The sequence below is a fragment of the Silene latifolia genome, chromosome Y, assembly GCF_048544455.1.
Source record: "Silene latifolia isolate original U9 population chromosome Y, ASM4854445v1, whole genome shotgun sequence".
Classification (NCBI taxonomy): Eukaryota; Viridiplantae; Streptophyta; class Magnoliopsida; order Caryophyllales; family Caryophyllaceae; genus Silene; species Silene latifolia.
In genome coordinates, this window is record NC_133538.1 from 7,268,740 (window position 1) to 7,280,992 (window position 12,253).

A 12,253-nucleotide genomic window follows, 5' to 3' on the forward strand; every position below is an offset into this window, starting at 1 on the left:
CCTCTTCCTTCCTCCTCCATTAACAATTTTTATCATCATCCACCACTACACCGACCAACACCCTCAACCCAGCCATCCACCAGTCAAAACCCAGAAAATTAAATGAGATTGATGAAAAAAATGGGGAAAGGGGTTTTGAAGAAGAAGAAGAGAAATGAAATTAAAAATGGAAGCGACTCCAGTGAAGCCGGATCTGTGCGACAAGAGGCTTGTTTGGGATTCAAATGAAATTAAAAATGGATGGTAGCTTCTTGTTTTGGATGCAAATGGAGATTTGCACGTTCTTCGTTTGTCAAAGTCTGGGTTTGCTCAAATGAGGCGTGTACCTAGCACGATCAAATTACAACAATTGATTGCTTTCTCTGATTCGTTTGCCTGTATGGGGGTCCTAATTTATGATGGTTTTTTAGATGAAATGTTCACAATATCTTGTTGGATGACCCCTTTACATTCCGTCAAAATCTGGGTTTGTTTGATATCTGGTTTTAGAATGGGGTTTTGAAGAATAAGAAGAAGAAAAGGGAGGGAGATGAAATTAAAAATGGATGATGGGAGATGAAACCATAGTCGGCTAGATCTGGATCTTGTTTAGTTGTTGTCGTGGTGGTTTGCGTGGAGCCGTCAGTTGTGGGTGGTGGTTAGAAGGCAGTCATTAAGACTTGGGAAGAGGGTGGGAGGGGTGACTTAGATGGGCTAATTAGAAAAACCCAAATAATAATTATTACTGTTTTCTGAATAAAAAAAAAAAGTAATAACCTATTTAGCAAGTACCCGGTCACCTATTCTAATTTGAGAAGATGGTAGTTACAGTTGGGTTTATTGGAGGTTAAAGTATTGTTCGGATTATTATGAGAAGATGGGTAATAGTTTGGATTATTCACTATCAATTAACCCTAATAAATAATACACCTCTAACCTGCATCATTTCAACACCCATTTGATCTTCAACAACGTGCATCTCCCTTCTGTACTCACATAGCATGTGCAGTTTCAGTGCTGTCATTCCTGTTATAATGTTGGTTACCAGTCTCCTAGAGTAGTTTTCTGTTCTGATGAAGAAGAACATGTTTGGTACTTTCCTTTCATCAATTTGGACATTGTAGTTTACCAAGTGGTCAACTTTTCGATGAAGTTCTATTAAGAGCCTGTGCTCATAGTATCGTAGCCCTTGGATCTCTTGCTTTAGATCTCTTATTTCTTGTTGAATGATTTTTAGCCTCTGTAGGACCTGCTCCACTCCCTTAGCTATCCCACCTAATGAAGCTTCTACCTGGGGATCAATTTCTTCATGGGTCGATCCATTTGGGTTGGGATCATCTTCAGGCGGAACTTAAAGCTCACTGGCAAGGTTATACAGGTCGTGATATCTTCGTTCAAGTACCTCTTTGAAATCATCATCTGAAATAAGGTCTCTTGCAAAATCAAAACCTTGTTTTAGGACCGGCTTGCCTAGATCGGACACGAACTCCATGTATGCCGATAATCATACATGCCATCACCGGGCCTCGAGAGAAGGGCTTGTTTAAGATTCTGCAGTTTGAGATATTGGGTTTTTCTGTTCCTTGGTGGGATCGGGTTTCGACACATTCTGTCGAATGATGTTTTCAATCGCATCGTGCCCCGGGAGAGGGTCCGGATTGTGGGGATTATGAGATGGTGGATAAGTCGGAGTGTTTCAGTTAGATTCTTGGTTGAGCAACACAAAATATCGATGTAATAGTTTAACTGTCCTCCGAGCTCGACTCTGATATCCATGCCATTGATGTTGATCGAGATAAGCTGCTTTTCAAGTCGGTAAGTTGCTCCATGCTGATCCTTTAGTGCCATGAATTTGTTGTGAAGATGAACCTAATTTACAAAATAACAGAGCAAGTTGTCATCTTTTGAATCATTGAATTCTGTCGAAGTAAAGTTAGTCTTGCATCCATGAAGGTTTTTTTTTTTTTTTTTTTTTTTTTTTTTGGTAGCTGTAAAGAAAGGCACAAACAAAGGACCTAATTGCCCATAGCACCTTTTGCAAGGTTATGAGCAATCCTATTAAACCTACGTGGCACAAACCTAAATGATAAACAGTGAAAAAAAGGAAAAAGAAGACGCAAGTCTTGAATGACACCATCAATGAGATGGTGTTCCCTCTCCATCCCGGCAAGTTGAGCTAGAAGTTGAAGACAATCCGAGTTGACCTCTAAATGAAGGATCCCTTGTGAAAAGGCCCACCTTAGCACATCCCGTAGTCCTAGCGCCTCAGCTTGTAAACCAGATTCCGCAGAAATCCTAACACTTCTGGACAACAGTGACTTTCCATCCTCCCCATAGGCCACCCACCCAATACCCGCATGTCCCACCGATTTCCATCCTGGATCTACCATAACCCGAAAAGCCTGGCACCCTCTCCCACCTCCTACCACAAAGAAGGGCCGCCCTTCCCTTAAATGACACAGGTCATTGGCACATGAATCCACTTCCCCACCCCCTTATCTTTCTTACCAGACTCAAGCGCCCTCACCGCCGTCTCCACCGAACTTGACCACAAACCAAAAAACATTTGAGGATGAAAGTGTTCCCCCTGAAACAGAATTCGGTTTCGCACCAACCATAAGCACCATAGGGTGGCCAGGAACTTAATGACCTTAATCTCCGCATCCTCCGTTTTTCTTAAATAGATTATCCAGTTAACGACCCAGTCCCCAATATTGATGTGGGCACTGTCTAGTGTCCTAATTCCGAGATCAGAACAGGCCCAGACCCGACAAGCGATTCGGCAATCTCGAAACAGATGAGCACTTGTCTCAACAAGTCCCTCACAGGCCACACACAACTTACAGGAGGAGTCCACCTGAATATTTCTCCTCATAAACTCAGCCCCCATAGGCAATGAATTGGTCAAAAGTCTCCACAGGAAGACCTTCCAAGAACTCGGTCCCGGTAAATTCCAGAGAATACTCTTGCAGAAGGACGCCCCTGCCTCATTAATCCGATCTCTATCCTTAGTGGTACCATGAATCTTCATATACTCCTCAAAAGCAATACCATACCCACTCTTAACAGAATAAAGACCATCACTAGTGTGTTTCCAAAACACCTTGTCGCGAACCTGCGACAAACAACAAGGAATGGCCAAGATCTTATTTACCGACTCCGGCGTAAACAAAAAGCGAAGGAAACCCGAATCCCAGGACCCATCAATCAACCTCAGATCCTTCACCTCAGAAATCTTTTAACCGACATTGTCGGGTAACATGGCATTGTCACTTGGTTCAGGCCTTTCACCATTCACCCAACGGGAGGTCCAAATCGAAAGGCTAGAATTAATCCCAGGCTTCCAAGCAATATTATGCAAAATTAGCTCCATCCCATAAAGAATACCACGTACACCCCATGAGACATTATTTTGTCTTGTAGGAGTTGCACTCGCGGACCACCCCTCTCGTCCAAACAATTTGGCCCTAAAAACTTTACAAAACAAGGACTCTTGACCCGAGATAATTCGCCATGCCTGCTTGGCCAGTAAGGCTTGATTCAAGCACTCAATATTCCGCATCCCAAGGCCCCCCGCACACTTAGGTAAACTAAGAAATCTTCTACTACACCAATGAGTACTCCTTCCAGATTTACATCCAGCCCACCAAAAATGTGCCAGCATTGAATTGATCTTGCTAGTCACAATTACCGGTAATTTGAAAACCGATAGAAAGTAATTAGAAATATTTGTTAGGACGGATGAAATCAAGGTTAGCCTACCCGCAGGTGATAGAAAAATCCCATTCCAAGAGGACACTCTCTTAGAAACCATCTCAATAAGCCCTGTAAAGATCTCACGCTTCGAACCCTGAAACTCAGTGGGAAGGCCCAGATATTTCCCAATCCCATTGTTATGTCGAATATTTAGCACCTGCAAACATTCCCTGGCCTGATTCAACTTTGTACTTGGACTAAATAAGACTCCAGACTTATTATCATTAATTCGCTGCCCTGACGCTCGGCAATATGCATCTAAGATGCCCTTCAAGCTGTAAATTGACTTGTTGGAATCTTGCAGGAAGAAAACAGCATCATCCGCAAAGAACAAATGTGTCAAAGGAGGAACATTAGGGCATAGCCTTATGCCGCGAAGAGCCCCCGCATTCTGTGCCTGAATCACTTTCCCAGACAACACCTCCATGCACAGAATAAAAAGATAGGGGGATAGAGGATCACCCTGCCGCAGACCACACGTTGGCTTAAACACTTCCATAGGGGATCCATTGAGGAGGACCTCATAGGACAACGTCGAAACACAATTCATGATAAGCTGAACCAGATTTTCCGGGAAACCAAACCTCCTAAGAGTTAGCTCCAAAAATTGCCATCGCACTCTATTATAGGCCTTACTCATATCAGCTTTAAATGCAAATCTGCCAGACTGTCCATATTTATGTCTATTAATGACATGAATGGCTTCGTGAGCAAGAAGGATATTATCACTGATTAACCTACCCGGAAGGAAAGCATTTTGGAATTCCCCAACCAGAAACTTCATCACCCTAGCCATACGGTTAGCAATGCACTTAGTGACAATCCTCATAAACACGTTACAGAGACTAATAGGACGATAATCCTGAACCTGTTCCGGATTGTCCCCTTTAGGAATCAGGGTAATAAAAGTCCGATTAGCTTCTCTCAACACCTTCCCGAGTTAAGCACCGAGAGAACGGCCTTAGTGAAATCAGACTTAATCATCCCCCAACATTTCTGAAAGAATACCGCCGAATACCATCGAGTCCAGGTGACTTGAGTGCCCCCATTTGGAAGACCTTCCCGACCTCCTTTATGGAGAAAGGTTTTCGTAACCAATCCGCATCATCATCTCAGAATTGTTTTGTGATTCCTGTAAAAATCTCGTCCTCAGCATCTAGGAAATTCAGGCTATCATTTGCGCTATGCTGTGAATGAGCTTTGTAAAGATCTTTAAAGTATCCCAGGAAAGCCTGACCCACCTCCCCCGGATCATACACCCAATCACCCTCAGCATTCCGAATCCCATAAATAAAATTTCTACCCGCTCTCCCTTTAACCCAGTTGAAGAAATATTTGGTGCACGCATCACCATCCACAGCCCACCGTAATTTTGCTCTCTGCTTCCAGAAGCTAGCAGCCGCGCTAGCAAAAGCCCGTACCTCTTCATCAACTTTAGTATATTCCTCATCCTTCCCCTCCCTTATTTCTAAATCCATGCCTTTTTTCCAAACGAATATCGAACTCTTCCCATTTATGATTCCACTCACTCCTTTTATCAAGAGCCCAAGATTTAACCCTCTGCCTTACCAGGGCCAGTTTTCGGACTGTTCTGAAAGCCGGGGAACCCACAACATTTACCGCCCAAGCCTTCCTAATTTCCATGAGGCAATCCTCATTTTCCAGAGCCCATGAATCTAGTTTATACGGTTTCCTATTAACATTATGTACAAGGTTGAGATCCAACTCAATTGGCGCATGGTCCGAAATCTGGATCGGAAAATGCTTCAAACCAGTATTAGGAAAAACCGCGAACCAGTCCTTAGAAGCTAAGGCCTTGTCCAGTCGTTCATACACCCGATTAAGACCCTTTCTATTATTGCACCACGTGAAACGCGGTCCTTTAAAAGGTATGTCAACAAGCTCATTTCTCACCCTTCATTCGTTAAATACGCGGCCCCATTGAGTGAAGAAGAATTAGCACCCCATTTATCACATGGATATTCTACTTGATTAAAATCGCCAATTATCAAAAAAGGGTATTCGAAAGAAGCAATGCAACCCTCCAACTCATGTAACACCGAAGCTCGCATAGCTGTTTTTGGAGCCCCATAAAAAAGAACCAAGTACCACAAAAGTCCATTATATTTCGCAATACGGAGGATAACAAAATTCATACAAGAGTAAACATGGCTTATTTTTTCACCCTTACGCCATCCCACCCATAATCCTCCAGAAGCGCCTAATGCGTCCATTCCAACAGACATATCAAAACCAAAAGAACGAAATAAAGGGCTAATAGAACTAGCATTACATTTAGTCTCCATAAGAAAAAGAAAATCATAGTACGTCCTACTAAGAAGCGCTCTTATCTTAGGAATTGTAGGGGAGAGCGCATTACTAAGACCCCTACAATTCCAGGCCAAACCCATCATGGTGAACGAGGAGGTTGTGACGGCCCAACCTCCGCAAAACCATCAGCATCAGCATCATTAACAGAGGACTCAGAAGAATCGTCCATCACCAAATCAGGAACAGTAACACGAAAGCCCCTGCCCACCACACCCTTGTCACCTTGAATACCCTTCCCACTGCATAATTTCTTGGCAAGATGAACGAGGTAAGACTTTGCACTCTCAATTGAAGTAATAATAGCATTTGGAACAACCACATTAGCCACTTCAGTACAACACTTCCTCTTCCTAGAGCCCCAAATAACATCCCTCCTAGCCTCCATATGATCAGGGCGATGATACAAATCAGCAGCACCCATGAAACCATCAGACAACCCAGCTCTAACCACACGACCCTCATCCATAGTAGCAATAAGTTTTGCAGAGGGACGGCCTGTTGAACTCATAGGAAAGCCCTCCTGTGGAGAGGACATGGTCTCTTCAATCAGCAACCCTTTCATTTTCAACGAGCCATCACTGCCCTTAACCTCAGCTGCACGAAGGGAGGAGATCTTCTTGTTCAGGCATTCAACCTAGCCTCCAATATAGCAATCCCAGTAGAAGAGAGAGGAGAATGCCCCCTAACCTCACTTCTACCCACACCACTCCCCCCCCCCCCCACACCAGCTTCAATCACAGCCTTTCCAGCACCCCTCTCATCAGCCACAACAGGAACACGTAGATCAGAAGTTACCTCAGCAGCCTCCTCAGAAGAAGAAATCAAGTTAATAGCACTGCTATGATGGAATTCGAGGACTCATCGAAGAACGTCCCAACATGGTCCGGGTTCGTAACCCAAGAGCAGACAGTGGTCCCAAGTCGATTCGAATCGAGCTTATATCAATAATTTCCACAGGTATCCTCTAATGGAGTCCCCATATCCTCAGATGGTGAACCCAAGTCCATATCAGCTGATCCCTCCTCCCCCTCCCCAGGTTGATGCCCAACATCTTCTGGATAATGGTACACAATAGGCAGCCCCTGAGGTGGAGGATTAAAGGTCTGATTCAGCCCACGGTGGTCATCTTCCATTCTTGCCCAATCAACATCACTCTCAACCCTATTCAGGATTGCCTCCTGAATTCTTAAATCACGGTCCAGACCACCCCTTGAAGATCTAGCCCCAGTATAAAGTACATAAGGATCAGCAGCTTGCACTTGATGAAGGAAACTTGGAATCCCATGTAAAGGGTTGCCTTGTTGATCAAAATCCTCAAAGAAGACTATGGTAATCATCGAATTACTAGCATTATTAGCAGGAGCAAAGCAGAGGAGTAGCAAAGAAATCCACCGATCGTAACCCATCCCATTCCCACCACCATGCTGGGAAGATTCTCCATGTAGCCACCCTCCCAGTCCAGGTCGACCATCAGCAGCAGCTCCAAAACCAGCACCCCTTAACCCCTGATCCTGAAAGAATCCTCCAATCCCTAAATTATCAACAACAGGTGGATATCCTGCAACCTCTGCAACCTGAGCCCCCTCAGCCATCTACCTGAGCCCCCTCAGCCATCTGCACTTCTGGAATCACACCCTCCCTATGTAACACCCCCATATTCAGAGGAGCCTTAACTAGGCCTTCCTTAGGATATAAGGGCGTTACCATCCCGGTTGCCCGAGGATAGTAATAATCAAATGTCGATAAAAGAACTATTAAGTTATATTACAAGCGATTTAAACCAATAAACGATATAAAGATACAACTCAAAGACTACTCGCTTTGACCATCATATCTCGTGAGAACTCATCCCTGCCCGGACTCCAGCTATCAACACCATCAACACCTGCTAAGACCGACTGCTCACCATATGGGATCACGGCAGACACATAACAAACAAACAACCACGCAAGGTCAGTACTGAGATAAGACACAACAATAACAACTACAACTATCAACTCAATACGATGCTATCAATCTTACACACACAACCACGATAATCCAACCAACCTCATCACATCGATCGTCCACTGACTGATCCCCGCCAGGGGACCGCAGCCGTACCCACCAAATCCCCGCTCCTCATAATGAGCGATAACCCTGTCCATTAATGTGCACATCCCCTTCCGTGGCGGGTTCCACGAAGGGCGAAACTAGGGCGTGAAGCCACTCCCGCAAGTGACCCCACTCAGCCGAGACGTATCTCGAGAACCAAAGACAACAACCACAATCACCATCACAATCGTCACCATACAATTTCGACACTAAGCAAACACAAAACAACCACAACAACTGACACGCTAGACCATCTACAGAAACTGAGTAGGCGAACCTACCTTTAAGCAACCGCAACCAATCCATGCCGACAAACAATGTGTCCAGCGACCAAGCAAAGCCTATAACCACAATACAATTCTATATTACTACCGAGCAAACCCTAACTATGAAGAACAAGGACACGGATGATGATTATGACATACCTATAGGAGAAACTCAAAGAAAAGACCGCTACCCGACTCAAGAGGCGTTCTCCTAAAGCACAAGGATCATCAAAAGGCTTCCATGGAGGTTTTGAGGTGAAGGGAAGGGAAAGAGGCGACTGAAGGATAGGAGGAAAGTGGCGGAAGTGATTTGCGGATTTAACAAAACGCGATATAAAACCCTCGCTGAAAACCAGGTACTCGATCGAGTGCCCCACATACTCGATCGAGTGGCCCCTACTCGATCGAGTAACCTAGCTACTCGATCGAGTAGCCTCTACTCTATCGAGTACCACTCTTAACACGAAACCTAAGATGATATTGGCACTCACTTCCAAGGCTATTCCCGCTCCCAAGGTCGATCAACGCTGGTCAAAGGGTCTCTAAAAGGGCGGGTATTACGCTTTCCCCCTTAAAAAGAACTTCGTCCCCGAAGTTCAACTCACTTTTCCAACACACTCGACACGGGAAGACAACCTCACTCCTCTTTCGATACTACTCTTCCTTACTTACCATCCCCCCCGAGTCATCATCATCCGTCTAATTCTCTGCTCCTGCGTATATATCGACTCTTGCAATTATCATACAAGCATTGTTAACACCGACTGACACTTAATACGTATACTCCAACTTTACTCCAACTTTTACAAACTATCCTCTATAAGACATCAACCTGCAGTACAAACCAGCACAAACAATGATCTCCCATCATATGGCAACAACTACCAACCCGATCATATCTCATAACAGCTTCATGCCGCACAACTATACCATCATCGCAATTCTATTACAACACGTTGTACCGCAACTAACTCTTTACGCACGTACTATCATTTTCAAACTCCCACGCATGAATTACTCAACGACTAAGGTAATCAATTACGCTTCCTATAAGTAAAGTAACCAAGATACTAGTTAATTTTGCAATTAAACAACAAAACATTATAGGCAAACAAAACCTAATTTCGAAATCAGCCTTTTATTTCGCGATAATTTTCGCGACATTACTCTTCCTCTCTAAAAAGGAACTTCGTCCCCGAAGTTCACTACCAAAATTACAACACATATTACCTATTATTTGCATCATAACAGTAAAGAAAACCATATTATTTATTATGGACATTACTCACTAACTATATACTCGTTAAATTAGAATTCATACACCAACATTAAAGTAACACATGTTAATATGGTATGAACAAGTGTACAAGAGGTTATAACGTCGATAAATAGCTCGCAACAGGGCGTATGCAACATTAAAGTAACAAGAAACTATTGCGCTTCACTAACTGTGAGAAATACGCTCATAAAACTTCAAACACGACTTCCAATATATGAAATTAACGGTTCAAAGGTGTTACTACGCACTAATAGCCACATTAAACATTAAACTTGCAATTATAAAACAATTGAATATTTTTAATTTTCGAAAATCTCCTGTAACAGTGCTACTCGATCGAGTAAGTAGCGGTACTCGATCGAGTGCCATGCTACTCGATCGAGTGCCATGCTACTCGATCGAGTGTCTTGGCTACTCGATCGAGTAGCCTACAGATCAGAAAGCTTTTTATCCCGTCTTCCTGCAGCTACTCGATAGAGTACGGGGTACTCTATCGAGTACCTACAGGCCAAGTTCCTTATAAAACCTGTCATAAACCACGTACATGCACATATTTGTCATATAAAATCGAGTCGGGACGACTCCCCGACTTCTAACATCCTGCAACAAGTCAAAGTATCAAATCCGGCCTTATGGCCAACAATACAAGTACCAAATCAAAGTCTCCACGATAACTACTACTAAAGTCTAACCACACTACTAACATCTAAAACCAACTACCATCAACAAAGATAAGTACAAGGAGTATCACTCCTCCTGCTGCTGCTGCTGCTCAAACATCACCTCATCGTCACCACCACCGCCAGAAGTACCTGCTCCCGATGACCCAATTCCCGCGTCCACTCCTGCTCCTGCTCCTGCTCCTGCTTCTGGGCCTACGTACCATGGAGTCAAGCCACCGTAGGCAAAGGACTGAGGTGTCCCCCACGCCGACTGATCCACCCCGTAGGAGTGGAAAATCCCTGAGTAGTCCCCAACTCCACTCCACCAAACCGGGTGAGGTCCCTCGGTCCCTATCCCCTGAGTGTACGCCATCTCGTGCATGTTCCTGAGTGTCAAAGTAGATGACACTCTCTCCGCCAAGTAGCTGGATCGCGTCTCCGGGGTGTCAAGGTAAGGGTAGCACGGAAAAGGCTGCTGCTGCTGTGGTGCCACCGACCGTGGCCTAGTCTCTGCGGTCCTCTCCCTCACTCGACGGGGTCCTCTCCCCAACCTAGGTCTCTCCACCGCCACGACCGATGCATTCTCGCCCTTTGTCGGCTCCGGCATCACCTCGAGAATGGTGTCGTCGATGAGGTAGGTCTGTAGATGGTGGGGTCTGTCATCATCCTCCTCCTCCTCCTCCTCATCATCGGAGTCCACCGTCACTACCGTCGGCTCCAGGGGCTCCGTGGGTGGGAGGTGCTCAGGGGCTGGAATCTTCATCCAACTCACGCCCCACACCCTCCAAGCTAGGCTACCGTCAGCTAAAGTCCTCAACCATTTCAGGTCGAGATAGTAGGCACGGTCCATGGTGGGCACATGGTGGGCACTGGGGTAACTAGAGGCACGTACTTCGAAGAAGCCTCGAAAGAGGTTAGCTTTTCAGCTAACCGAGTGGCGATGCGCCACTGCTCAAGTATCGGGTAGAGGCAGTGGCCATCAAGGCAAGGGCGGCACAAACCATGGAAGGAGCATTAACGACCACTTTCCTGGTCCGCTCCGGGTTCAAGTAGGACATCAGAAGTAACACCTCATGGTTGTTTAGCTTACTTATATCCTTTCTGTCATAAAGAAGGTTCGAGAGAGAACGAAGAAAGATCCTCAATGTGACATGCTGAACGTCGTTAATCAGCATGTTACTCGAGGTAGGAGCTGGTTTCCCGATCAAGCAAGGCATTAGGCGGCATACACCGCACTCGGCAGGGATGTCGGTGATGGAGTCCTTGGGAGGCTTGGCCAACCCAAGGTGAGAAGGTGAGAAGCAAACTGGTCCATAGAAAGCAAGAAACTAGTGTTCATCAACCGAAACTCAACGGTCTGGCCAGCGGGGTCATAGATAAAGGAGCTCATAAACTCCAAGGTGAGAAAAGGATAAGTGTGTTTCCTCAGCCTATACAAACCCATAAGACCCAAGGTCTCAAAAATATGACGGACATCCGTCTCTATCTCCAACTCCTCCAACAAAGTAGTGTCTATACACCTCGTAGGTTACATTTTGCGTTTTTGTAAGGCTACAAAACGCTCCCTCTGCTTGAAATCAACAAAAACAATCAAGGGTATTCGAACTCGGGTACCACAGTCCACTCCCTTCCCCCATCTCGGGGATTACCCCTCCCCGTTTACTTTGGCGGATTCCAAGGTTCGGTCTCGATCTCGCTTTAGGCATATGTTCAAGCAACTTGTATAAACATGCAAATATTTATTTCATGTAATTTGAATTCAACATACTCAGTTAGGCACACCAATTCACCAACAACTTTTAGCATGTGAAGCACATAATTTATGCCGTTAACTTTGAATATTAAGCTAAGTACACACGTTCACCAGCAGTTTCCAAAATTTGACA

At 44.9% G+C, this 12,253-nt stretch overlaps 1 protein-coding gene across 1 annotated transcript; it reads right to left on the reverse strand.

The window, feature by feature from the left end:
- Positions 1 to 4,847: 4,847 nt before the first annotated feature.
- On the reverse strand, positions 4,848 to 6,146 carry LOC141627536 (uncharacterized). The gene is made up of 3 exons (XM_074440777.1): positions 5,650 to 6,146; positions 5,265 to 5,587; positions 4,848 to 5,215 (listed from the first exon to the last, which is right to left on the reverse strand). Exons 1-3 carry the CDS (start codon positions 6,144 to 6,146, stop codon positions 4,848 to 4,850), a joined length of 1,188 nt encoding a protein of 395 aa, XP_074296878.1.
- Positions 6,147 to 12,253: the final 6,107 nt, after the last annotated feature.

Coding starts and splice junctions, on each gene's coding strand:
- LOC141627536 (XM_074440777.1), bottom strand. CDS start 6,146: ATGGGTTTGGCCTGGAATTGTAGGGGTCTTAGTAATGCGCTCTCCCCT. Junction 5,588..5,649: donor GCGTATTTAACGAATGAAGG/GTGAGAAATGAG, acceptor GTGCAATAATAG/AAAGGGTCTTAATCGGGTGT. Junction 5,216..5,264: donor TTGGGCTCTTGATAAAAGGA/GTGAGTGGAATC, acceptor TTTGGAAAAAAG/GCATGGATTTAGAAATAAGG.